The 25991-nt window shown below is 35.1% G+C and overlaps 1 protein-coding gene across 2 annotated transcripts in view; it reads left to right on the forward strand.

Moving 5' to 3' along the window:
• The window catches only part of Epha6 (EPH receptor A6), a 1036261-nt gene that overhangs the window by 119472 nt on the left and 890798 nt on the right, over positions 1 to 25991 (forward strand). Inside the window, exon 3 of one of the 2 annotated variants that reach the window (XM_004663308.3) lies at positions 23676 to 23792. The exons of the other annotated variant lie outside the window; for it this stretch is intronic. Coding sequence (XP_004663365.1) covers positions 23763 to 23792 — 30 coding nt within the window. The 5' untranslated portion in view covers positions 23676 to 23762. The remainder of the gene's footprint in view (positions 1 to 23675; positions 23793 to 25991) is intronic. 2 annotated transcript variants of the gene reach the window in all.

A 25991-nucleotide genomic window follows, 5' to 3' on the forward strand; every position in this document is an offset into this window, starting at 1 on the left:
ATAACGTGAGACTAAGAATTATATATAGAGAGAGAGAAAAAATATTTAGGAAAATATTAATAAAATACATGGTGACAGTCATTTATATGTCTTTAATGATCAGAAGCATTATATTATCTTCTAAGCATACCTAAAATCGGGTAGTATTTGAAAATTAATAATGAGTACTTTGTCTTCTCCAGATCATACCCAAACAGTTTTTGAAGAACTAGCTACTTGACTACATAAATCATACCACATATTTCATTTCTACATTTATTACAAAATTATTTTTTATGTTAGCATGTGTTTGATTTGGCATTATAAAGTTTCTTCAAAATAAAAAAAAACTGGTAATTTTAATATCATAGATTTAATAGTCAATGGTTATTATTTTTATCCTAAAGTAGACTAAAATGTGATACTTAATTAGCAATGAGTAACCGCTAAGTAATTTCATGATGTTCTCTAGCTAAAATATTTGAAAACAATAAATATTTTTATTTAAAGTCATAACTTTCAATGTAGTATATGTATGTTTGTGAAAACATAAATGTTCCTTTGATAGGTTTTGTTTGCTGATATTGTGACAATTTTAATATACAAAGTAATAATTAAAATATCTTGCAACATATGATTTAAAATCATGTTATTCTACTGTGTTTTTGTATGCATATGAAAATATGTTCATATTTCATAGGGGGTGTACAGAAAGAGAAAGAAGATAATCATTTTATATCTAGAGTAGGATATTGTAGCAAGTCTTTGAAAATTTGCAATTTGAGGAAAGAATTAAACATTTATGTACATTTTCTTGTTCAATCACTATTTTTATATAGCCAGATGGCTTGATTTAATGAGAGATAGCTTTTAATTGTGGGGAAAAAGACACTTATTACATATGGAAGGAAGCAAAAATTAAAAATTAGCACTTTTCAATACCTAATGGAATAATTAATTCAGCAAAGGCTCCAATGTTTTGAAAAAAATCACTAGGTGAAGTATTGGTAAAAAACTTACACCTTGATTAAATATGGAACTAATTTTGAAAGTATATTTCAGGCACTATAAAAGTGATTGTCATTTTATTTTATGAAAATGATAGTTTGGGAGAAAGCTTATTTTCCTTTGTAAATATCCCAATTAAACTGGATATAATTAAAATGACATGATAGTTGAAAGTCACTTTGAAACTATTTAAGTGGTAAGATATGACATGTTTGTAATTGAATATCTAGCAACATATTTAATTTTGATTCGTATTTCCCATGCTCTTTCTACCTTTATATTTTTTTCAAAACAAAGTTTCTTAAAAGCCATTATATTCTACCATGAACTCAGTATTTTATATTATACTATTTTAACTAAAGCCTTTTTGAGAGAGCTATCTAACTTCACAATGCATGACCTATCTTCTTACTTTTAAACATGTATTTCCATTACTTAAAACATACACATTTTTTATTGTTTAGATTTCTTAGTTCTCTGTCAATTGTATATATTAGGCCTATGTTAATGGTATGGCTGGCAAACATTTTCTTCTATTCTATGGACAATCTATTAGCTCTAATTGTGATATGTTTGTGCAAAAGATTTTTTTAGCTTCATGAGATCCCATTGGCTGAGAGATTGTTTAATTTCCTAAGATGCTGGATTGTTGTTCAGAAAGCCTTTACCCACTCCTATATAGTGGAGAGTTCCTCCATTTTTTTTTCTTCCAGTAGTTGAAGAGTTTTAGTTCTTCTACTGAGGTCTTTATTTCATTTGGAATTGACTTTTGTGTATGGTAAGATGAGTGGGTTTACTTTCATTTTTCCACATGTGCTTATCCAATTTGTCCATCACTATTTGTTGAAGATATTGTCTTTTCTCTAGTCTATGCTATTGGCACCTTTGTCAAAGATCAAAACATCAAACAACCAACTGAAAACATAGGATAGAGAACTGAATAGAAATAAATATAAATGGCTAACACACACTTAAGAAAAAATTTTAACATCCCTAACCATCAGGGAAATGCAAATTTAAACTATGAGATTCCACCTCACTCTAGTAAGGATGGCAATCATTAAAAACTCAAATGACAAAAAAAAGTTGGTAAAGATGTGGATAAGAACTCTCATTAAATATTGGTGGAAATGCAAAATTGTACAACCATTATGGAAATCAACATGAAGATTCCTGGAAAAGATGAATATATAACCATTAACAGATCCATTTATTCCCTTAGTGGGTGTTTATCCTAAATGCTTCATGCTTTACCACAGAGATATTTGCCCAACCATGTTTAAAACTGCTCAATTCATTATAGGTAAGAACTGGAAACTACTCAGGTGCCTGTCATTGGACAAATGGATAACAAAGTTGTGGTACAAATATGCACAATGGAATTCTACTCAGAAGGAAGGAAAAATGATACAATGAAATCTGTGTAAAAATGGATGGGCTTAGATCAGATCATACTCAGAGAACACACAAATCACAGAAAGGCAACTGCCACATGTTCTCACACATCTGCAGTTCCTCACCTGAATCAGCTTGAGGTTTGGAAAGAATATAAGAGCCTCAGGTTGTGGCATCATGCCCAGAGGCATTGCCTCCACCCAATAACTGACTGCTGCTCCCACAAGGCATAACCCTCAACCCCATTGGAAATACCAACATGCTCACTGAGTAGGGTGCCCCTGCGGAATGGGGCCAGAGACGAGGGAAAAGATGGTGCCAACACATGATGTATCCATACAAAATATATTCTTACTAATAAAAAAGGAAGAAAAACACACAAACTTAAAATGATAAAAAACATAATTGGTATTCAACAGAATTAGCCAGGTAGATTTTGAAGGAATTGCTTTACTATATATTTATATTAACAATATGTAATTATTACACTTTTAAGTATCAAAGCTGCAGACCTGCATTATTCATATACTATCAAATACCCTTAGCTTGTGATTATTATGGAAATTTGTCACAATTTAAATGCTGTCTGCCATGGGAAGATAATTTGAGAGCAAGTTGCTCAGGTTCTTGGAATTTTTACAAATCACCTTTGACTCCTATAGATCTATGAATGAAATTTGTCATTTCTTCACAAAATTGTTTTTAATTTTTATTTTTTTATTATTTACAGCTTCTATAATTACAGACAACAGACCATGATAATTCCCACCTCACTTTCCCCTTCACAACTCCACTCTCCATCATATTGCCACCCTCAATTAGTCTTTCTTTTATTTTCCTCCTTTTATGCTTTTTATTTTGCTTATTTCTGCTATTTGCTTACTTATGCTATTTATTTTTTTTTTTATTTTTCTCCTATTATGCTGGTCTTGATTGGGTATTGACAGCTGTTACATAGTCATAGATATTCAGGCCATTTTGTGTCTGGAATGGTGCATTGTAAGCACTCCTACCCTTACTTTGGCTCTTAGATTCTTCCAACCATCTCTTCACCAGTGGACACTGATCTTGAAAGGTGTGATAGAGATGTTTCAGTGCTCAGTACTCCTCTGACACTTCTCAGCACTATTTTTTGAGTCATCCCAGAAGTCACTTCTTTCTAAAAAGAGAAGCTTCTCTAACCAAAAGTGAGAGTAGCAGTAATATATGTGTATGAACCTTAAAAGAAGTGCAATTTCAGGACTGGAGAGATGGCTTAGCAGTTAAGCGCTTGCTTGTGAAGCCTAAGGACCCCGGATCGAGGCTCGGTTCCCCAGGTCCCACGTTAGCCAGATGCACAAGGGGGCACACGTGTCTGGAGTTCGTTTGCAGAGGCTGGAAGCCCTGGCGCGCCCATTCTCTTTCTCTCTCCCTCTATCTGTCTTTCTCTCTGTGTCTGTCGCTCTCAAATAAATAAATAAAAAATTTTTAAAAATAAAAAATAAATGCAATTACACTAATAACTGTAAAAGCGAAAAATTAGGAAAAAGAAATGAATACCAGATTCCTATGAAATTATGAGGCATCTTAAGACAAATGACAGTTTTTTAGAACAGAAAAAAATGTGAAATTATAGCAATATGTATTTTTCTACTATAATTTGGCATTGACATTTGTGGACAGTCATATATACTAAACACCTAATTTCAGAGTAAAGAGTCTGGAGTATGAGAGCCTATGCATTATCAAGTCATCTTCTGTAAGAGAACACCAACCAGACAGCTTCAAATATTTTAACGAATCTATTCATTAGTGTAGTTATTTATGAGAATTTTTACAATGAGCAAAAAGAAAGGTTTTTCAGTGATGTTGATCATGTCATAATTCAATGTATAAAACAATTTTATGATATTTTACATCAAATAACATATTCACACATTTTGACAAACATCTGAAAATTAATGCCTTTTAATTTTTCACACATTGTATCTCCAAACATATATGAAAACATTTGCGCATAAATACCAAATAACATTTTGGCAGTTTGGTTTTCTTGAAAGAAGTAAATTTATACAAGTAATTTTTTTCAAGGAGAGAAATTTTTCAAAATGTCTGCAGCTAACGAAAGCAATAATAATATGCAATACTTTCCTTAATAAAGCTAAAAATAAAATTTGTTTACATAAAAGTAGTTGAATAGGGATGGAGATATGGTTTATCATTAAGGCACTTGCCTGCAAAGCTAAAGGACCCAGGTTCAATTCCCCAAGATCCACAAGGTAGTGCATGCATTTAGAATTTGTTCACAGTGGCTAGAGGCCCTGGCACTCCCATTCTTTCACTCTCTCTAATGTAAAAAAAAATAAAATACTGAAAACAATTGACTAATTATAATGCTGTTTTGATACACATCATTGTTTCATTTAAGTTCTAGGAATATCTAAGGGGAGGGGTTGATATACTTACATGTTTCTTTTCTAATGACTATATTCATTCTGAAATATATACTTGGTAAATATTAAAATAAAATTTAAAATTAAGGTTAATCTTCATCATACCCTCTCCAGGGCCCTTTGATTCATGTGTTCCCTCTAAGTACCTGATGAAGATTCAAACTTTTAGTCTTTCTTTTAGGATATAGGCTTTTATGGTACCATTTCCAATTGAGTCTAGATTTGTGTCCCCCTTCTTTACCCTCCTCTCCCTCCCCTCCCTCCCTATTGGCCATGGCTCAGGGAAATTTATGGAAGAGGGGGCAGAAAGATTGTTAGAGCCACAAGTTGAGACATTATGCACAGAGACATTGCCTCTTCCCTGTAACTGATGGCTATCCCCACAATGCATGACCCTCAATCCCCAAGGAGGAGGGTCCTTTCTGAGGGGAGAGGACAAGGAAGAGGCTAAGAATGGCACTAACATGGCTGTTTACAAACAGAGTATGTACATAACTAATAAAGAAAAAAAATAAAATTATACTTCTATCAAATTATACTTCTATCAAAACTATGTAAATTTTTCACCCAAAATATTTGTGTGTGTGTGTGTGTGTGTGTGTGTGTGTGTGTGTGTGTGGTGTATGTATGTGTGATACTGTGAGCACACACATACCATGGCTCTACTGTGACTGTCAGAGGAAAGCATCCAGGTTTCATCCTTGCCTTCCACTTAACTTGAGGAAGTGTTACTCATTGTTCATTGATGCATTCACAAGTCAACCTGGATCACTAGCTTCTGGGAGCTTCTTCTGTCTCCACCTCTCATTGAAAGTGTATTGGGATTACAGAGTCTGTTACAATACCTGTCTAGCCTTATGTGGAAAATGGAAATTAAATCACACTTGTGCAGAAAGCAGTTTATCCACTGAGCCATTTCCTATTTTATTTTTCTCTCTTTTATTTAAGAGTGTAAAATCTCAGGTTGGAGTGTTAAAGGTACTTGTTTGTAAAACTTGATGGACCAAGTTTGATTCCTCAGGACAAGTGTAAAACCAAATGCACAAATTGACACTGATTTGAATCTGGATTTTCTTTGTAGTATGAGAAGCTCTGGTACACACATACTCACTTTCAAAATTAATTAATTAATTAGGAGTGTGAAATCTTACAATAAGATTACTTAAATAATGAAATATAAGTATTAAATACTTGAAGAATGACTTCCATTATGTGTTAAATAAAAACATGTCATTCTCTGTAATTCTACTATGTTTTTCATTTATTTTGGATCAATGAATTAGTTTTTGGAACTCATGTAAGATTATTGTTGGTCCTTATTAGACTAACCAATTCAATTAATGAATATTATTGGAGTTGAACACTGATATTTTCTTCTCACAAATTGCCAGATTATATCTACTACTAGTTTTCAGAACCTTCCAATGACCTTCCATTTCAATATAAATGATTGTCTCTGAACTTCTCTGATATATACAATTTTAAGTATCATTAATTAAACATTTTACCTGGTGAGGCTGTCCATAATATTCCTTCTACTCTTCCAGACTAGCAAAGTCCTACAAGCATGTATGTCTCTTATTATTCCAACACTGTTTAAAGGTATATAAATGTACATAAAAAGGAGAAGCAACAGCATCAATTTATTTGTTTAATCATAGCATGAACACTTTGCTTAAATTATTTTATAATCATCTGTCATTGTTTCAACATAGTTCTATAATTTCTCAAATAAATCTTTGATATTTTCCAATTTTTAATTATCTTGTTGATTTAAGAATAATCTGCCTTTCTAGTAACTTTATTGCCTTTATAATGTTTCAAAAAATGACTCATTAATCCTTAGTTTTGTTGTTTTTTTACAAATATTATGTGAAATTCAGTCTTCTAACGTCCATAATTAAAAAAAAAAAACAAAAAACAGTGACTTGCCTGTTATCCTCCATATTTTCTGAACTTCTGAGTGTGGATTATCATTTATGAATGTTATAAAATCTGATCAGTTTCAAGGGTATTTATGAATCAAGTCTGATGTATCACTTATTGTTATTCCAACTAGTTATATAAATACATCTCCATTATAGCCCAGGTCACTTAGCTGTCCTTTTCAGTCTTTCTCAACTCTTTGTCCCGTTCAGGGTAGGTGATTTCTATTAGTCTGTTTTTCAGATTCCTCAATATTTTTCCCTATTTTGTGTAATATTATTTTTATTTTAGTCATTATATTTTCCTTTTTATTTTATATTAAATTTTTCTCTTCTACAGTTTAATTTTTTTTCTTATTTGGACTCTTTTGTTTCTTCTGATTTGTTTTATAATTTTAACATCTTCCCTCAAAGTAATCAAAAATTCATTCATTATATAGATGTTTTGTAACAGATTTAACTGGTTTATCATTACCATTATAAATCCACTTCACCATCTACTTTTTTTTTTTTTTTTTTTGAGGTAGGGTCTCAATCTACCTCAGGCTGACCTAGAATTCAGTATGTTGTCTCAGGGTGGCCTTGAACGCATGATGATTCTCTTACCTCTGCCTCCTCAGTACTGGGATTAAAGCTGTGCATTATCATGCCAGGTTCAACACCTAGGCATTTTTTTTTTAATTTGTTTAAATTGTGAGAATTTTCTCTCTCTATTTTATTTCATTTACCTTTCCCTGTCCCTGATTACTAGTTATTATATACTGAACATTGTGTCCTCTGTGATTTAGGCCTTGTGTCTTATCATTTTACCCTGAAACTTGTTGACTTTTCTATTAATAGACATCTTATAGATAACTGTTTTTTTGATAGCTTAGCATTAGGCTTCGTTAGAAGATTTTGTATATTTTTTCTGTGTGTTTAGAGTCATTGAAAATCACTAGAGACAAGAATTTTATTATTAAAAGAATTGGTTCTTCTCATATTTTTGGAGAAAGCCAAAGTTTACAACGCTGCTTGAAGTTTGTGAGACTTGCACTGCAAATTCTGAGAGTGAGCTGGTGAGGTGGATCTTTAAAAGGCTGTTTAGGGTTACTTCCAGGCTCCGCTGGGTTGCTTTAACTCCCATCCAGCACGTACACAGCTTCAGGCAAGCAAGGACTGAGGCTTTTGTTTCACAACTTTTGAACTCAGCCTAACCTGGTATGCTTCCCAGAAGTCCACTTTATCCCTTCCCTTCTAAATAAAAACAGATCTAGCCTCTGGTCCCTCAGTGCAAAACTGCAGCTCTGTCAGCCAGTCTTTGTGTGGCCTCTTGCACCCTTCCTTCTTACACTGTAGACATGGGGGAGAGGGGATGTCCTTTGCATATGTGGTTCTCTAATGCAAGAGACTTTCCTTTCACTGGCTTCATTTTCAAGGGTACGCTCTCGTTTCTTCCACAAATATTCCCAAGTACTCTAAGTTTCCTCATCCCCAGAGTTTACTCTTATTATTAGCGCCAGAATAAGCCTAATCTATATAATTCTACCACTATCACAAAATGAAAAAAAAATTTTGTAGTTTTACTCATAAGTAATTTTCAAATAATATCTAATCCTATCAATGGAAGAATTATAGAGCTGTATGACTTATTCATCTATAAGACTGATTGTGAGTTTTGAGGTTATATTTATCAGGTATTCTCTTTCCCTTTACCTACAATTTCATGTTGTTGTCAAATACTACCAATATTGTATAGGAAATTTTTCATATCTTCACTAAAATTTATTCTTTCAAGGTAGCTCTGGATATCTTTAATATTATGACATATAATCAAATAAAATTACAGTTTACAAGATTCTTTCCCTTTGCCTTTTAAATCAGAATAGTAGCTACTTTACCTAAGGCCCAAGGTACTTACCATTAAGGTGTAACATCTAGGGTAAGAAGTTCCTAGAGGTTGTGGTAAGTAGACAAGTGTCCTTTCTTTTCCCCAACCAGAGGACCAAGCTTTTTTTTTTTTTTTTTTTTTTTGTACAACTCCTAAAGCCATCTCAAAACCAGGAAACACTTGAACCAATCCAACACTGAGCCACAGATTTGTTTACTCAGCTGTATTTGGAAATTTCCTGAATAATCCAAATATTTGCAGTGCTAACTGTTATTGAGTGAATGATGATCACCCCCTGCCCAGATTATATGTTGAAGCCTAATAAAATGACATTTGGAAGTGGGACCCTTAAAAGCCAAGTCCCCATGCACAGAATCTGCACCCACTTAAGATGCATGAGGTAACTTTTTGTTTTCCTCATTCACTCTTTTCTATCATGTGGGAAGACAATGAGGAAGGTGGTTATTTGTATGCCAGAATAGTGTCTTCACCTTAATAATGCAAGTGTCTTGATGGCAGGCATCCAGTCCTGGGAAGTATGAAAATTAGTGTAACTATTTAAATCATGTATCGCTGTCTGAAGTGACACAGAATGCTTGAAACACAGAAATTGTTACTGAGAAATGGGATACTTACTCATAGTTGCTTTCATATTGTTGGGGAAAAAAACCTTGCCAAAAGCAAATTATGGGAGAAAGGGGTTTATTTCAGGCTTATAGATTCCAGGGGAAGATTCATCAGGGTAAAGGAAGCTGGCTTACTTCATCATGTATACATGTCAGAGAAAGAACAGGCAATATACAGTCTGACTCAAAACACACTTTTCAGGCTAAATTCATCCCCCAAGATATACTCCTGGTTACACACTTCCTTCAGCAGGGTTCTAAATGCTATATGCCCCCACTTAATCAATGACAATTTAGGCTATTTTGATTTTTTTTTTATGCACACAATTTATATTCAAACCATCCCACTGCTGTGAAAAAATAATGAAACATTTATAAGTGATTGTGAAAGTAGATAATGAATGGAGGCAAGAAAAGTGTGTTATTTGTTAGAAAAATCTGTCTTTAATGGCATCACTAAAGCTAGCTTTGATGAGGGCTCTGGAAGGAGAACAAGCTGTAGAAGATCTCCTGATTTCAGAAATCATGTTACAATACTGGTAAAGTATAAATGAAAAAGTCATTCTGATGAGATCACAAATAGAAAAGAGAAACATGTTATTAGAAATGGGAAATGGCAAAAAAACAGTTCTTGTTATGAACTGTTACCTAGCTTGGTTTAATATTCAACTTCTCTTATTTGTAAGGGATGAAATTGGAAGTTTTTTCAAAGTGATCCTAAGCAAAACTACATTTATTCCAACTTATTATTGTAAAATATAAACAGACATGAATGAAAATAGAATTGCTGAGAAAGTAGAATTTAAAGATTAAGAAAACCCTTAGCATGCACATGAAGAATGAAAGAAAAAGACATAACCAGAAAAAAGAGTTCAGGGAAGTGGAAGACATAATATTATGAGGAGATGTTTTGTGGGGGTGAGCCTTTGATTTTATCTGGATTTTTTTTTTTTTTTCTGCAGAACTACTACTAGTCAGGACTCAAATATTCAGAAAAGGGGACAAATAAAATGAAGGTTAAGCACTGGTGATTTCTCCCCCGAAAAGTAAGGACTCTGTGTGGAAGTTACAATCATCAGGATCAATGTTCACAGGGTCAAAAATGATAGCTCAAGGCTTGGTATGAGACTACTCTGTAGACCCATGAATTCATGACATCTGGCATGGACATACTTGAGGCATGGGCGTGGTCAACACAGAAAGCCACAATATGGACAACAGTGTACTGTACCTAAGTGAATATCACTGTGACACTGAGTCCCTAGAGTACTTGGGCTCAGGTGATAGAGAATCCATCTCAGCCCAGTACATTTCATAGACTAGACTTCACTAGGTCTAGGGTTTTCTTGGGACGTCATCTTCCCACTCCTTCCAATTTCCCCTTAGAATAGGAAGACTTGCCTGATATCTATCTCCATTATATGTTTGGAACCACATTTGCTTCTATGTCTCTCAGCTTGAGAGGAATTTTACCCCAGGATAAATGTCTTTTTACACATATCAGGTAATGTTTAGATGAGTTTTAGATGCTGGAGCTGATACTGAAACAAACTAAGACTTTTGGGTTGTGGTGACATATGGCACATGGAGAAATGGCTTGAATTTCAAGACTCATGTACTGAAAAGATGTAGGCTAAATGTTTTTGTCTACTGCAAATTTGTACATTGAAGGATTTGTAATGTTCACGTGTGTGGGTATAGCTGTGTTGATGTAGGCATATGGAGGCCAGAGAACAAACTCAGGTGTCATCCTCAGGTATACAGTCCAAATTTTTTGAGACATGGTGTCTCTTTGACTTGGAGTTCACCAATTAGGCTATACTGGATGGCCAGTGAGGCGTGAAGGTGGGTATATCCTATGGTGTATTTGGCATTGGTACAAGGGTTGAACTCAGGATGTCATGCTTGCGAAGAAGGCACATTACCACCTGAGCTAACTCGCCAGCCACCCCATGCTGAAGCTTAACCTTCAATGTGATCATATTTGACGTTGAGGTGGGAGGGAGTAATTGGATTATTGAGAACAGCACCCGAATGTTTGGGATCAATGCCGCGTTGGAAGGAATGCTTGCTTCCTCATTCTCTGTTCTTGACCATGTGAGGATAGTATGAAAAAAAAAAAAAAAAAAAAAAAAAAAAAGTAGTGCTCTGCAAACTCAGAACAAAATCTGTTGCTGGATTTTCCACAATCTTGACTTTTAGGCTTCCTCACATTGTGCATTGTGAGAAAGAACATCCATTGTTTAAGAAAGATAACCTGCCATAATGTTGTATATGTATCCCAGATTTGAAAATAACCACCCTCATATCTATGATTGTTTTCCCTTATTAGAAATTTCGAGCTGTCAGCAAGGGGACCAACATACCTTCCCAGGATTTTGTCAATCTCCTCTTTAAGAAGCTCTTTTTATGTCCCAGTTCATTTATGGTAGAATTGATAGACGTCCCATATAGTAACCTGGACTAGGGTAGGAAAACTAGCTCTCTCCTGGTTAAAATATATTTGTAACTGATTCCAATCATCCTTTTGGAGAGGAAATATCCACCATAGATATCCAGAGGTGTTGGAAGTGAACAAGAGTCCACACACTCAGCAGTCAGTCTGATTACTATCCTGTGCATATTCTTGGGCCCATAAAAGGAATGAATTTTCATCCTGAGCATAGGCAGGTAGAAAGAAAAGGCTGAACAATAGCATAGACAGAAAATCAGATATGTTTTGTGATAAGAGAATGACCAAGCCTCATCTGTTGGTGGTGTATTTTATGCTCTGAGGTCTCCCTTTTTGTTTGGTTATACTTCCTACTTTAAATGTTTAAGATCAAGCAGATGGCCCAAAAGTTAATTTAAGATGTATTTTGAGGTGTCACTAATGGCTGTACCATGGAAATTTTAGGGACCTTGGAGTAGTAACTTCTCTAGTACTGTTGTTGTTGGTTAAGATGAGTCAAAGCCATGCTGGCCAGGTAGTTTCCCTTCTCTAGGAAGCCAAGAGAACAGATTTTTTTTTTCTCAATTGTTACTTTCCTGTTTTAGACTGCGCACAGGATACCCTCTTCTATTTTGGGGTTTCCATATTCTCCCTGATTAGGATGATATTTGGCTCACCAGAAGGCCAGTGTTAGAGGAGTCCCCTCGTCTGTAGCTGCCTTGTAGCTTCGGAGCAGAAACCAAAATATTGGCCTTTTTAGTCCCAGTGATCCCAATTAATGTTGACTTCTACATAGGCTATTAATATGCTGAGAAGAAGAAGTTGCACCAGTGAGAGGAGTAGGGACTTATCTCAGGTTTGAACTGGCTGACGTCTGAAAAATTTAGGTCTCCTATTGGCTCACAGATGAAGATGCTAGTCTCTGCTTTGGGTTTCTGTGGAAACTTTTTTTTTTAATTTTTATTTATTTATTTATTTGAGAGCGACAGACACAGAGAGAAAGACAGATAGAGGGAGAGAGAGAGAATGGGCGCGCCAGGGCTTCCAGCCTCTGCAAACGAACTCCAGACGCGTGTGTCCCCTTGTGCATATGGCTAACATGGGACCTGGGGAACCGAGCCTCGAACCGGGGTCCTTAAGCTTCACAGGCAAGCGCTTAACCACTAAGCCATCTCTCCAGCCCTTCTGTGGAATCTTTTGTTCATAGAACAGGACAGGTTACTTGGACAGCATTACCCTAAGACTTTAAAGACAGCCCCCATATTTCAGCTTGGCCTTGACAAAGGACTCTTAACCCTGGTGTGATGAATCCAAGAGTTCATGCCTATCACTTTAACAGCCATGGGCATAGATAGCATGATTGGGTAAGGGTCCTCCCAGGTGGGTTCTAAGACTTCTTAAATGCTTTTACTAAAACTAAGTCTCCTGGTCATAATGAAGGCACCCTGATAGCATCCTGTTCAGGGTTAGTCTTAGTTCTGAGAGGATTTGTTAGAATTTAGCAAAGTCAGTACCTGATATTCATCAGAAGTTACAAAAATTGGTAGATGAACCAGATAAGAGGTTAGATCAGTTGCTCCAGGCTCTATTTCTATCTATTAAAATCAGGAAGCTGAGAGTGAAAGAAGGGGAACAGAAACAACAACAGCAAAAAAAAAAAAAAAAAAAAAAAAAACAGAAAATAGAAAAAGAAAAAAAAAGATAAATGTCACCAAGAAATCAGAGTGATAGTGGAAGTTGATCAGAAAAAAAAAAAAAAAAGGCTTCTTCTAAAGACACCCCTAAGGCCTGCTTTCTCTGTGGACAGAGGGGATACTTTTGTAAATACTGTCCCAAGAAAAGTTATGGCAGGATCCCACCAGGACCCTGTCCTAAATGTCAATGGGACTACTGGAAATGCCTATGCCCACTGAATCAAGGGAATCTGAGGCATCACCCTCAGCAGGTTATTGATGAGCCCCAGGGCCTTTCATATAGGCTCCTGTGATTCCACTCCAACTTGAGAAGCCCCGGGTAATTAGACAGGTGGCACAGCATACTATAAACCTCTGCATTGACTCAATTGCCTGATTTTCAGTGCTTAATTTTTGTCCTGGGGCTAGGTCTAACCAGACAGCTGCCTTTAGGGGTATCTCATGTCAAGTTCAAAAGAGGTTCTTTACAGAGCCTTTGGCTTGTTCCTGGGGAGTATCTTTTTCATTATTCCTTCCTTATAGTCTCAGAGACACCAACTCCTTTGCTAGGCTGAGATATTTAAATCTCAGGTAAAAATTATTTTACCCCCATGGAAAAAACCTATGTTTTCTTTTGATAGAGGAAAATGTATACCATCAGTTTGGGCAGATGGTGAAACTATAGGTCAAGTTGTCACTTTTACTCCTGTCCAAATGCATCTTAAGGACTCTACTTACTTTTCTCACCAAAACAGTATCCCCTGAAGCCACAATTAAGGGACTTAAACCCATAATTGTAGCCTTAAAGAAAAAGGGACTCCTAAAAGTATGTTCTACTGAATATAATTTTCCTATTCTTGGGGTACAAATGGGCCCTAATAAATTGAGGCTAGTCCAGAACCTGTGATTAATTAATGGTCCAAGGGTTCCCCTTTATCCTGTGGTACCCAATCCTTAAACACTCTTAACCCAAATTCCTTCTGGGACTACTCGTTACTCAGTGTTGGACCTAAAGAACACTTTTTCCTATATACCTCTACATCCAGATAGCCAGCCTCTATCTTCCTTTGAAGATCCAACTTGTAGAACAGGACAAGTTAGTTGGACAGTGTTATCCCAAGGCTTTAAAGACAGCCCCCTTGTGTTCAACTTGGCGTTGACAAAGGATCTCTTAGATCGGAAGGGTCCTAAGACTACACTGTTACAGCACATAGATGATCTTTAGCTTTGTGGTGCCTCTGAGAAATTAGTCTCACAAGAAACTGAGGCCCTTCTCAACTTTCTGGCTAAATGAGGTCTCCAGCTGAAAAGTTCACTTATGCCAATGTAAGGTTACTTACTTGGGAATGATATTAGAAGGAGGAAAACACAACTTAAGTCCCTAACAGATAAAACCCATTTTAGCCTCACCCCTCACTCACACTCTAAAGCAACTGAGGGCTTTCCTGGGAGTTACAGGCTTCTTCAGGATTTGGATTCTGAGTTTTATTGAACTGGCTAGGCCTATATACCAACTTTATTTTTTTTAAGGCTATTGATTATAAACTAGAAATTGTATTCCAGGAAAAGACAAGACAGTATAAAAGCTTAGCATATGTGCTTGGAAACAACTTTGTCTAGTCTGTATACCATTGCCAGTACCAATCCCCCTGTCCAAACTGGAAGTAGGACAGCAATTTATCATTATTTTTCTAGGGAAGGAAACATGTCTTAAATATCAATATTTCTATGAGCAATGAACTTAAGATATCAGAAATGAGATGATTAATTAAGTGAAAACTTGACTTAGACTGATTCTACATAGCTCAAGAATAAAATAAAACATTGAGTTACACAGACAATATGACAAACACAAAGCAATTTCTTAAATAAGTGCCTTTTACCATTGAAAAATTTTAAGGTTTAACTAAAGAAACATGTATGACTGTTACATGATGCTTAGACAAGCTGTATTAACATTGTTTGTATACAGTGGATTTTCTTAAGACATGGGAGCTTTCTAAGTTTTCATAAGAACAAAATCACAATCAGTCACTTTTTTAATAACATTTAGATTATAGCCTCAGCATGAACAAATCAAGAATCATCTTAACATAATAGTGTTTTAGCCAGGCATGGTGATGCATACTTATTTATAGTCAAATATCATGGACTTTGTATAAACCAAATGACAAAATTCTGATATCCAGAAAAGTCTGATATTAACATATTTATGGCACATGAAGCCACAGAGAGTAAAATATGAACAAAAGATCCGTTGACAGAATTTAAAATAAACAAGAAAACTGTACTATGTAGTAACATTTTTGGCTAAAATATGAAGACATGAAAATTTTTATGATTTTTAAAGTTCATCAGAAAGAGGATACCTTTATATAATATATAAATATCTAATTTTTAAATGAGGACATTTAGAAGTTTTAAAAGCTAAATAAGATGTTCATCCAACTTATAAGTCAGTTTCTAAAACTAATTTAGCTATATTTAACATACCCAAAGAATAAAGGAACTGGATTAAACTGCCATGATCTGATGAGAAAAGGAGACAAGTCTCATGCAAAAGAGAGAGAATGAGCATGTAAAGGACACTTGCCACTGCAAACTGTTTCCAAATGTACACTCCACTATGTGCACCTAGCTTTCAAATATGCACATTTAAGTGCTGAGCCAACAAGAAATATTCTTTATCTCTTCCAAATCAATTTTATAGAGCAACATTGAATTTCAAACATACACAGAATTTTACAACATAATCTATAACTATTTGAACCTTAACCCACTCTATAATTCTTCCTGTGATACTTTGGTAAACTTGTTCAGTAGTAACATAAGTTAAAACTAAAGTGCTAAAAAATAAAACTAAAGTATTGAGTGATTGTTGGAGGAATTGAGGAATTACATTTTAAATAATGACATAACTTTGTTTAGAATTTTCATTTACGGTTAACCATGAAGTAAAAGATTTTCAGGTGTGTGACAGATAAATACTGTTTAATGTTTCAAATGTGGTCTATTTACCTTATAAAATACAAGGAATAGAGTAAATAGTTCCTTTGTGAGATTTTTTTAAAGGCAGGGTTTTAGATATAATAACCTTAGGAGAGAATTAAATGTTAGAGAGTCAATTTTAAACTTAAGATTTAGTTAAAAGGTTGACAAATGAACATAGTTAACATTGTGGGTACTCTAAATTCAGTCTTTCCTGGCCATTATTATGAACAGATTAACATCAATGAATTAAAGTTAAGTTTACAACCTGAATACCATAGCGACCTGCTACCAGCCAGGACCATACATTGTTAGACTGATGTAAACCCTAGAATAAAAGTCATTTTAAATCTCAAGAAATCTGTAGCCTGATCAAGTACTTTCGCTTAAACCTTTCATTTAGACTTACTCATATCTTTATCTACATACTTTATACATACCTTCATCTACATACTTTAACTCTACAATCCATGTAACCACTCTGTAACAATCTTTTTCTTCCAACATTTAACATCCAACATTGAAAGTTTCCTCTCCAGTTTATCTTCTTTAGTTAGTTCATGTCATAACTACCAAGTCCTTACCATAAGACTTTTAATATGAGCATTTAAGTTTTGGGTTTTTTTTTTTCCTCAAAAGGGCTTTTTTTTTTTTTTTAATTTATTTATTTGAGAGCAACAGACACAGACAGAAAGACAGATAGAGGGAGAGAGAGAGAATGGGCGCGCCAGGGCTTCCAGCCTCTGCAAACGAACTCCAGACACGTGCGCCCCCTTGTGCATCTGGCTAACGTGGGACCTGGGAACCGAGCCTCGAACCGGGGTCCTTAGGCTTCACAGGCAAGCGCTTAACCGCTAAGCCATCTCTCCAGCCCTCAAAAGGGCTTTTGAAATCACTTTTTCTTATTAGTTATGTATACAGTGTGTATACAGCCATGTTTGTATCATTGTCAGCCTCCTCCCTGTCCCCCCACAAAGAGACCCTCCTCATTGGGGAATGTGGATCGTGCATTGTGGGGTTAGCTATCAGTTATGGGTAAGAGGCAATGTCTTTGTGCCTAATGGACCAACATGTGGCTCTAAAAATCGTTCTGCTCTCTATTCCACAAATTTCACTGAGACATGTTGGGTTCATTTTTGGTCTACTTCCGTGATGATGTATTGGGAGCCTCTGTGTCTCTGGATCTCTGGTTTGGTAGGAGGTGAGTATTCTCTGTGACTATCTCCTTCACCCTTGTGCTGGTGCCAGATTCACCAAGAAAGCAGCACTCTTGCTCATTTTCCCAATTACTCTAAGCTGTGATGGGCTGACTCTCTCCTTTGGTTCTGCATACATCTGAAAAACAGAAGCAAATTCTCCAATGGAGAGTGAAGTCAGCTCCAGATAAATGGAATAACCATTATTATTGTACAGAGAATTTAATATATGTAGGCTCACTTGTAGCCCACAATTGGTGGAAGGGTGGTAATGGGCTTTATTGGATATGGTTCTGACTTATTTCCCAGATCCAGCTATGAGTTCCACTCCACTGAACAGATCCATTAGCCAAATCAAGGGCAGTTGGTTTCCCACCATGGCTATGTGCCACTAGTGAACTTGTGTGAGCATCATATCAAGTTATTTGCTGATGAGTAGCTTAGACCACAAGTTGCTTGGATAGATGTTGGTCTTTTTCCCCAGTCACTTGTGTAGCATCTTCTGGCACTAGACAAGCTAACTGTCTGAGGACTGACTCTCTTCCAGATTCCAGTCAGGTCACCCCATGTTCTGTACCAACAGCATATGGTGAATTCAGCAGTAGGGTCTCACCATTAACCTTTGATGGGTTGTCAAGTACTCTGACAGAAATCTATCTTCTTTTGGGAAACCTTGTAGGTATCTCTGCTCATTGTGGATGTTGACCACATGCTGGTACCAGGAGCTACAGACAAGCACCAAGGGAAAAGAAGGACAAAAAAAAAATAGGTAAAATAAAAAAGAAAGAGAGAAGAGAGATAGAGAGGGAGAGAGAGAAACAGGAGAAGATTAAGTTTAGTCTTCATCATACCCTCTCCAGAGCCCTGTGATTCAGGTGCCCCTCTAAGGACCTGATGAAGGTTCAACCATTTAGTCTGTCTTTTAGAATATAGAATTTTATGGTACCATTGTTATTTGGATCCAGTGTTGTGTCTTGCCCCCAACCCTTACCCTACCCTCTCGCCTCTACGCTCCCTAGTATGCAGTGTTTGAGATGCTTCTTATTGGTATGTCAGCATCTCGGGCAAGTTCAGGTTAGGAGCCATAGATGAGTGAGACCAAAGGCACAGAAGTGTCTCTTAACCCCTCTAATCTGAGGCATGCCACTCTTTCAACACCGGAAAGGTACATTCTCTCAAGACCCTGCTTTGGGACTATCTATCAAATCTCAGTCCTCTCTCTATGTGACAGACAGAAAAGGTATAGCTCTGAGTGTCTTAACTCAGCTTAGTGAACCAACACCCCAAAATGTGGGATATCTCAGCAGAGAGCTAGACTCAGTAGCTGAAGGCTGGACTGGGTGCTTAAGGGCAATTGCAAGAGTAGAGTAAGATTCCTAGTCCCTGAGGCACACAAGCTAACCTTTGGAAGACCTCTTACCATACATACACTTCATGACATGGGGAGCATTCTTAGTTGAAAGAGACACATGAGGCTGTCCAATAGTTGAATGGCAAAATGTCAAGCCCTCATGACAGAGGGACCAGAAATCATCTTTAAGGGTTGCTCTTCTCTCAATCCTGTCACTTACCTTACAGAGGAGAAGTGCTTGAGCCCTCATGTGAAGAGGTCTTGTTGGAAACCTGCACTGCCAGGCCAGATCCTCAGCACTAGCCCTTAGGAACTGCCAGTCTCCAGCTGTTTACAGACGGGAGTTCTTTTGTTCAGGACGGAACTAGGAGGGCAGGATAGGCAGTGGCGAAAGAGCCTGAGATTCTTGAATCTGGCCCACTTCCAGCTAACACAAGGGCCCAATTGGCAGAGCTAATACCTCTGACAAGAGCCCTGAATGTTAGCACAGGAAAATGGATAAATATCTATAAGGACTCCAAATGTGCTTACTTAATACTACATGCTCATGCTGCTGCTATTTGGAAGGAAAGAGGTTTGTTAACCGCTTCAGGAATTCCAGTTAAAGTCACTAAGGAAATTCTGAACCTTTTAGAGGCAGTCTTGCTCCCTAGTGACGTGGCAGTCTTACACTGCCATGGGCATCAAAAAGGAGATGACCCAGTAATTTTAGGAAATGGATTTAGGCAGATTCTGCAGCTAAAACTGCAGCTCTAGAGACAGAAGGAATGGTGCCCCTTCTGTGGGAGGATTCCCTCCTCCCACCTGAAAGGCCACAGTATACCTTCAAGGCAACCACTGAGGCACAGGAGGATGGCTGCAGTCTTTACAATAGAAAGTCATAAAATCTCTTTATTATATGTATTATTTGGGGAGAGAAAACTCAATCCTCCAACTAACAAAAAGAATGTTTGTAAAAAAAGGGAATAATCGATACAATGGCTCAGCTAGTTCAAAGGTGTGAAGTTTGTCAACAGACAAACCCCCATAATAATCATCTACTTCCCCCTGGTAGTCAAAGGTGAGAAGGATACCCAGGGGAAGACTGGAAAATTGACTTCACCTACTTGCAAGGGGGGGGGGTCCCAAAACCTGCTGTTGCTGGCATGGGTTGATAACTTTTACAGGGTGGGTTAAGGCTTTCCCCTGCCTGACAGAAAGAACACAAGAGGTAGTAAAGATCCTTTTGGGTAAAATTATTCCAAGGTTTGGAATACCCAAAAGCATACAGAGTGACAATGGGCCAGCTTTTAAGGCAGAAGTCACGAAAAAGTTCTCCCAGGCCTTACGGATACAATTTAAGCTCTGCTGTATCTGGCATCCTCAATCCTCTGGAAAGGCAGAAAAGAGCAATGGCCTTCTTAAAACATGTTTAAACAAGCTAAAGAAGGGAGCCCAGAGCTCCTGGACCAAACTAGTGCCAGTAGCCTTAGGGTAGTTAAAGAACACTCCAGGACATTTGGGATTAACTCCCTTTGAGACACCATATAGCAGCTCCTTCCTTTCCAGAGATCTGCTTACATGACCCTGAGACTTATATCACAGCCACTTATTTCTGGCGGCTTTGAAACAAGTTATCTGTTCAATCTTAAATTCTCTTTAAATCTCAGTGATATACTACTGGTGGAATTTTTCACTGTAGAAAGTTTTATGACTAAATCACAGGTTTACTCTTCCCCTTCCTAAGAGGTTTATTGTTTATGTTAAAATAAGCCAATAAAGCATGACTTTGATCACAGTACTTGGGAGGCAAAGGTAAGAGGATCACTTGGGAGTTTGAGGACAGCCTGAGACTACATCGCAAGGTACAAAAATCAATCCTTGCTGGGCCTGACAGATGGCTTAGTGGTTGCTTGCTGGCAAAGCCAGAGGACCCATGTTTGATTTCCCAGTACCCATGTAAAGCCAGATGCACAAGCACAAGGTTGCACAGATGTGTGCAGTTTGTTTGTAGTGGCTAGAGGCCCTGTGTACCCATTCTCTCTCTATCTGCCTCTCTCTCTCTCTCTCTCTCTCTCTCTCTGAAATAAATAAAAATAATCAGTCCTGGCATTTATAATATAGCACAGATTTGTGCATTGCATTGAGTATAAAATGCCATATTTTCATACCTGTTTTCAAATGAACATATGCAATAACAAATATGGCAATGTAAATGTTGATTTCATATGTAAATAATAATTCAAGACTTCCGGTCAAGATGGCGACCGCCTAGCTGCACTACAAACAACAAGGGAAAAAAAAGATAGATGCAGATCCTAAGAAGAGAGCTGCCCCAACATACCTCAAAAGGGGCCCAACTGAAACTAAGGACAACTGGCGAAATAAGCAAGGGTGATGTTTTCCTGTGAACCAGATACCAGCACAAAGGGGAAGGAGATCAACGCAGACAAAAATCAACTCCTACCAAATCAGAGAGCCAAAGCCTCAGAGGCCCCCAACACCTCAGCACTGAAGCAGACCAAAAATGAACCCAACATGGCTCAGGGAAATCTTGCGGAAGAGGGGGCGGAAAGAATGTCAGAGTTACATGTTGGGTCATGATTTGCAGAGACATTTATCATACTAATAACTGGGGGCTAACTCCATAATGCACGACGCATTTTCATTAACAAGGAGGGTCTAATGGGAGGGGGTAGATCACAGATGAGCCTAAATAATGGTACCAAACTGCCTGTATTCACTGAAATGAAAACTAATAAATTGAATTTAAAAAAAAGAAAAAAAAAAGAAATAAAAGAAATAAACAGCAGTCATCGGCAAAAAATAATAATAATAATAATAATAATTCAAAAGTACTTGTCTTATGGATAATTATACTTTACAAGTCCAATTTACTCATCAAAAGCTTCATACATAGTGAATTCCAAGTCAGCCCAGGGTAGAGCAAGAGCCTGCTGCAGCAACAACAAAAACGCCTTGTTAATGGGTTTTCTCTTTCAAAACATGACAATTAATTTTCTTTTCAAATGTGTTCACAAGAAGAAATAAAATGCATGTTTTGAGTTGACCAAGACAGTTGCCTGTTAATAGAATATTTCACTTTGACTGAATAGGTTGCGTTTTTGTTTTTTTTTTTTTTAATTTTAAAGGTCTTATGTTTACTTTCAAACTCTATCAGAATTCATTTCAGTTTTTTTTTTCTTTTTTGATTTTAAATTCTTATTAATAATCAATTCTGATTAAATCAGATTCTGTCATTTTATTAACAAAAATATATTAACACATTTGGGATTTCTAATTTTAGTTGTAAATTATCACTTCAGTAAGTGATAATTTGTTTTCAGAACTGGTTTCCTAGCATATCTTATTATGTTATTAGCATGCTTTTAAAATAATAAAATCCAGGCTTTGAGAATGCTAACCTAGAGTAGATCAGAGAACTACAAATGTCTTTACTGGTTTTATGTCTTTTTTTTAAGCGTTGAAGTTGAGTAAATAGAATTTTACTCCATGATTGTCTTAGTTATATGGTAAGTAGGCATAGAAATATTAGTAAAATTCAATTAATATTGTTTATAATGTTTCTAATGTTTTAAAATATCAGTAAAGCTTATATAAAATGATAAGTAAAGACATGGTAACTAGGAATGTGAATGAAATTAAAATAATTATTGAAATTAAAATAAGTACCATAACTGAATCTCATAATTCAAATATTCATTTCCTAAAAGATTTTCAGCTCTACATATGAAAACATTGGTTAGAAAATAGTAATTTAAAAGTAATAGCTTTATGTTATTTGTTTTTGTTTCTAAAATCATAAAATTTAATCTTAAACATTATATTTTCAAAACACTAGCACAAAATATAAATGATAGAATTAAAAATATTTGCATTTTATATCTACTTTCATTCATGATAAAACAATTTAACTAGTGTTTGATCTGTAAGAATAACTGAAGCTTTGTAGAATTTTAAGTAAATAGTGATGAGAGCATTTGAGGATTTAAAGGTTCCTGTATTAGCAATCTATGTTCTTTAAATAAATATTTAATACCATGTTCTTTCTTGCTAATTTGGATATTACAATGTTAATTTTAATAACCAATACTAAAATAAATAAAAATTTATGCTATGATACAATATATTATATATATTTGATATAGTATATATAGTATATAATATAATATTACATATTATATATATTAATGTATATTATATATGACATTTAGTTCAATATTTTAAATTATAATTTTTGATATTTTAACCATAGATTAACAGGTATACACACACACACACACACACACACACACACACACACACACACAGTTCTATGCAGTTCACTTAGAAATATTTCTTAGTTCATTTTATTTACCTTAGGTGTTGCAAATGCCTAAATACTGACATAATATTATAAATCAACTTACATATATAATATATCTGAAGTACCAGCTTTTTCTTAAGCATCATAGTTTAATTTTTATAAAGATATGAGCCAAAAAATTCAATTTTCCTTAGAAATTCACATATATGGATAGTTTTGAGGATTTTTTTAATTTCCACCTATGTTTTGTCAATTGTATGCTAATTTAAATTTATAAGATGTAAGCATTTTTTTCTCGAGGACATTGTTCACTTGACATGGAGGATTCATTAATAAACAGTATCTGCTGTCATACCATATAGCACTTTCACCATACAACATGGCCAAAACGATGTTGGGGAAAAAAAAAAAAAAAAAAAAAAAAAAAAAAAAAAAAAAAAAAAAAAAAAAAACCTCCTAAGGAAAATTTGATATAGCTTTCCTATGCTTTTCCAGACCTATTTTCAACACTGCTAAAAGGGGGGAAATTCAAGAAGGCTGAAGAGACCACCTCTCCAGACCCTGCTGTTACTTCTGCTCTGGATGTACATGCCGCAGCTCCATAGCAGCCAGGTTGGAAAAGTCTCTAGGCAAAACAGCTTATTCATGTATGGCATATATTTTTAAGTAGGATTCTTTTTCTATGCAAGTTTGTCTTTTGGGGCCCCAAAGTTGAGTACACTAAAAAGTCCACATTTTAGTTTGAATTTAAAAATTATTTTCTTAATTGTCTCTCTAAAATATCAATGATGAATGTCTAAATTTTTCAAATATGCCTGTAATGTAATAGTTTTTAAAATGCATAAATAGCTAACTAAAATATTTGGTATCTGTTTTATGCATACTATTAGAAAGGATTATCAAGTTGCTATGAGTCCATTATGATGATAGGGTTAGAAGTTAAATTAAAAATCATATTTTTTTCAGAAATTGAACTTACTTTGTGTGTGCTATAAATATCAGGTAACTGGTAGAGTTCTCTTGTCTATATATCTAATTCCATTATGGTCAAAAACATCCTTTTGATATAAGGGGGAATTTAAAAGTATTTTTCCTTGTTTCCATATATTTTTTCATTTATTAAGTCTGGGAGTACTCTGCTCTGAATATAGCCAGTGAATTAGCAAAATGAGTTGAAAAAGCTTTTTTCTTTTCTTTATTCTTTCTTTCTTTCTTTCTTTTTTCAAAACTGAAATCAAAACTTCAATTTCAGGCTGTGTATTTTTTTGAATACATAGTGAATAATTATGAACAATACTAAAATACATTGCAACAAAGAAGGATAGTAGTCTTTTAAAGAGTATATATGTTTATATATATTGTTCATATTAAATTTCCAAATATGAAAATTGTAAAATGAGTTTGGATATAGGTATGTAATTTAAAAAATAATGAATACATTTAAATTTTAATTAAAAGGTGAATAAAAATCAATGAATAATATCCCAGGTATTTTGATGTTGAAATAATAAATCCACAAAAAGTAGGAATTATCCTGTCAAGAAAAGCTAATTTTAAAATAATACCTTTCTACTTAATATCTACCAAATCTCATGATATTGTTCAAGGGGACATTAATTGATATGTGACATGTAGCCCTTTATTGTATTTACTTCGTGGAAGTTATTATTTTAAGATAGATTTTATTTCTTCTTTTTCAAGCATTAAATTTTCAATGCCATGAGAAAAGTAATAATACCTAAATATGCTATTTATATTTGTGTCTCAATAAGCACAAACATATTAAATTCACATAATAATTACAAATAAAATTAGTTCATGATACTAAATGTACAAATTAAACATAAAAAAAACAAAATAAGAGCAAAAATATGTTACATGGACATGTTTGAAACTAAGTTATTGGTTTGTGGAAACTTGTATTTATTTTTTAATTCTTTTACATTTAATTTGAATAATATGTATTAATTGTATAAAGGAAAGGGTTTTGTTAAATTTTCATACATGCATTTAATGGTTTTGATTATATTAATTCCTTGTACTTTTTCAATCAAAGACACTGATGAATCCCTTTGATTCTTATATATAAAGCAACTTCTATAAATGTTCCTGTTGTAATATTTCTAATACAATACTGATATGATCATATATGTAATTGTGATCCAAATCATATTTTAAATTCAGACAACATTATTTTGAATTTAGTAATTATCAATGAGACTGTACCATACATTTATTCAACACATTTAACTATAAAATAAATAACATTTTAATATTGTTTAATTTATACTAAAACATTGTTGACCAATTTAATTGGTTTGAAAATTAAAAAAATAAAGATACTAAGTAGTAATTATTAAGGGGGAAATAAGCAAATGATCATTTTTTATCCAACAATATAGGAAGACTGGAGAGATAGCTTAGTGGTTAAAGTTCTTGCTTGGGAAGTCTAAGGACTCATGTTCTACTCTCCAGGTCCCACTTAAGCCAGATGCACACTGACGAAAACATACAAGGTCACACAAGGGAGTGCACACATCTGGAGTTTGATTACATTGGTGGGAGGCCCTGTAGTTCCAATTATTTCTCTCTTTATCTCTTTCTCTCTTTCACATTAAGGAACAAAACAGTCTGTTGGGCTTGCCTCAAAGGAAAAAAAAAAAAAAAAGACAGTAGGGGAGGATAGGAAACTCTTTATCTACCCACCTCAACCTGTTCTCGCCTCAGTCCACAAAACTTTACAGGAATAAATTCAAGTATCTAATCACTCTAGACAATATTTTAGAGATATATTTGCCTTCACATTTTCAA

The sequence above is a fragment of the Jaculus jaculus genome, chromosome 4, assembly GCF_020740685.1.
Source record: "Jaculus jaculus isolate mJacJac1 chromosome 4, mJacJac1.mat.Y.cur, whole genome shotgun sequence".
NCBI lineage: Eukaryota > Metazoa > Chordata > Mammalia > Rodentia > Dipodidae > Jaculus > Jaculus jaculus.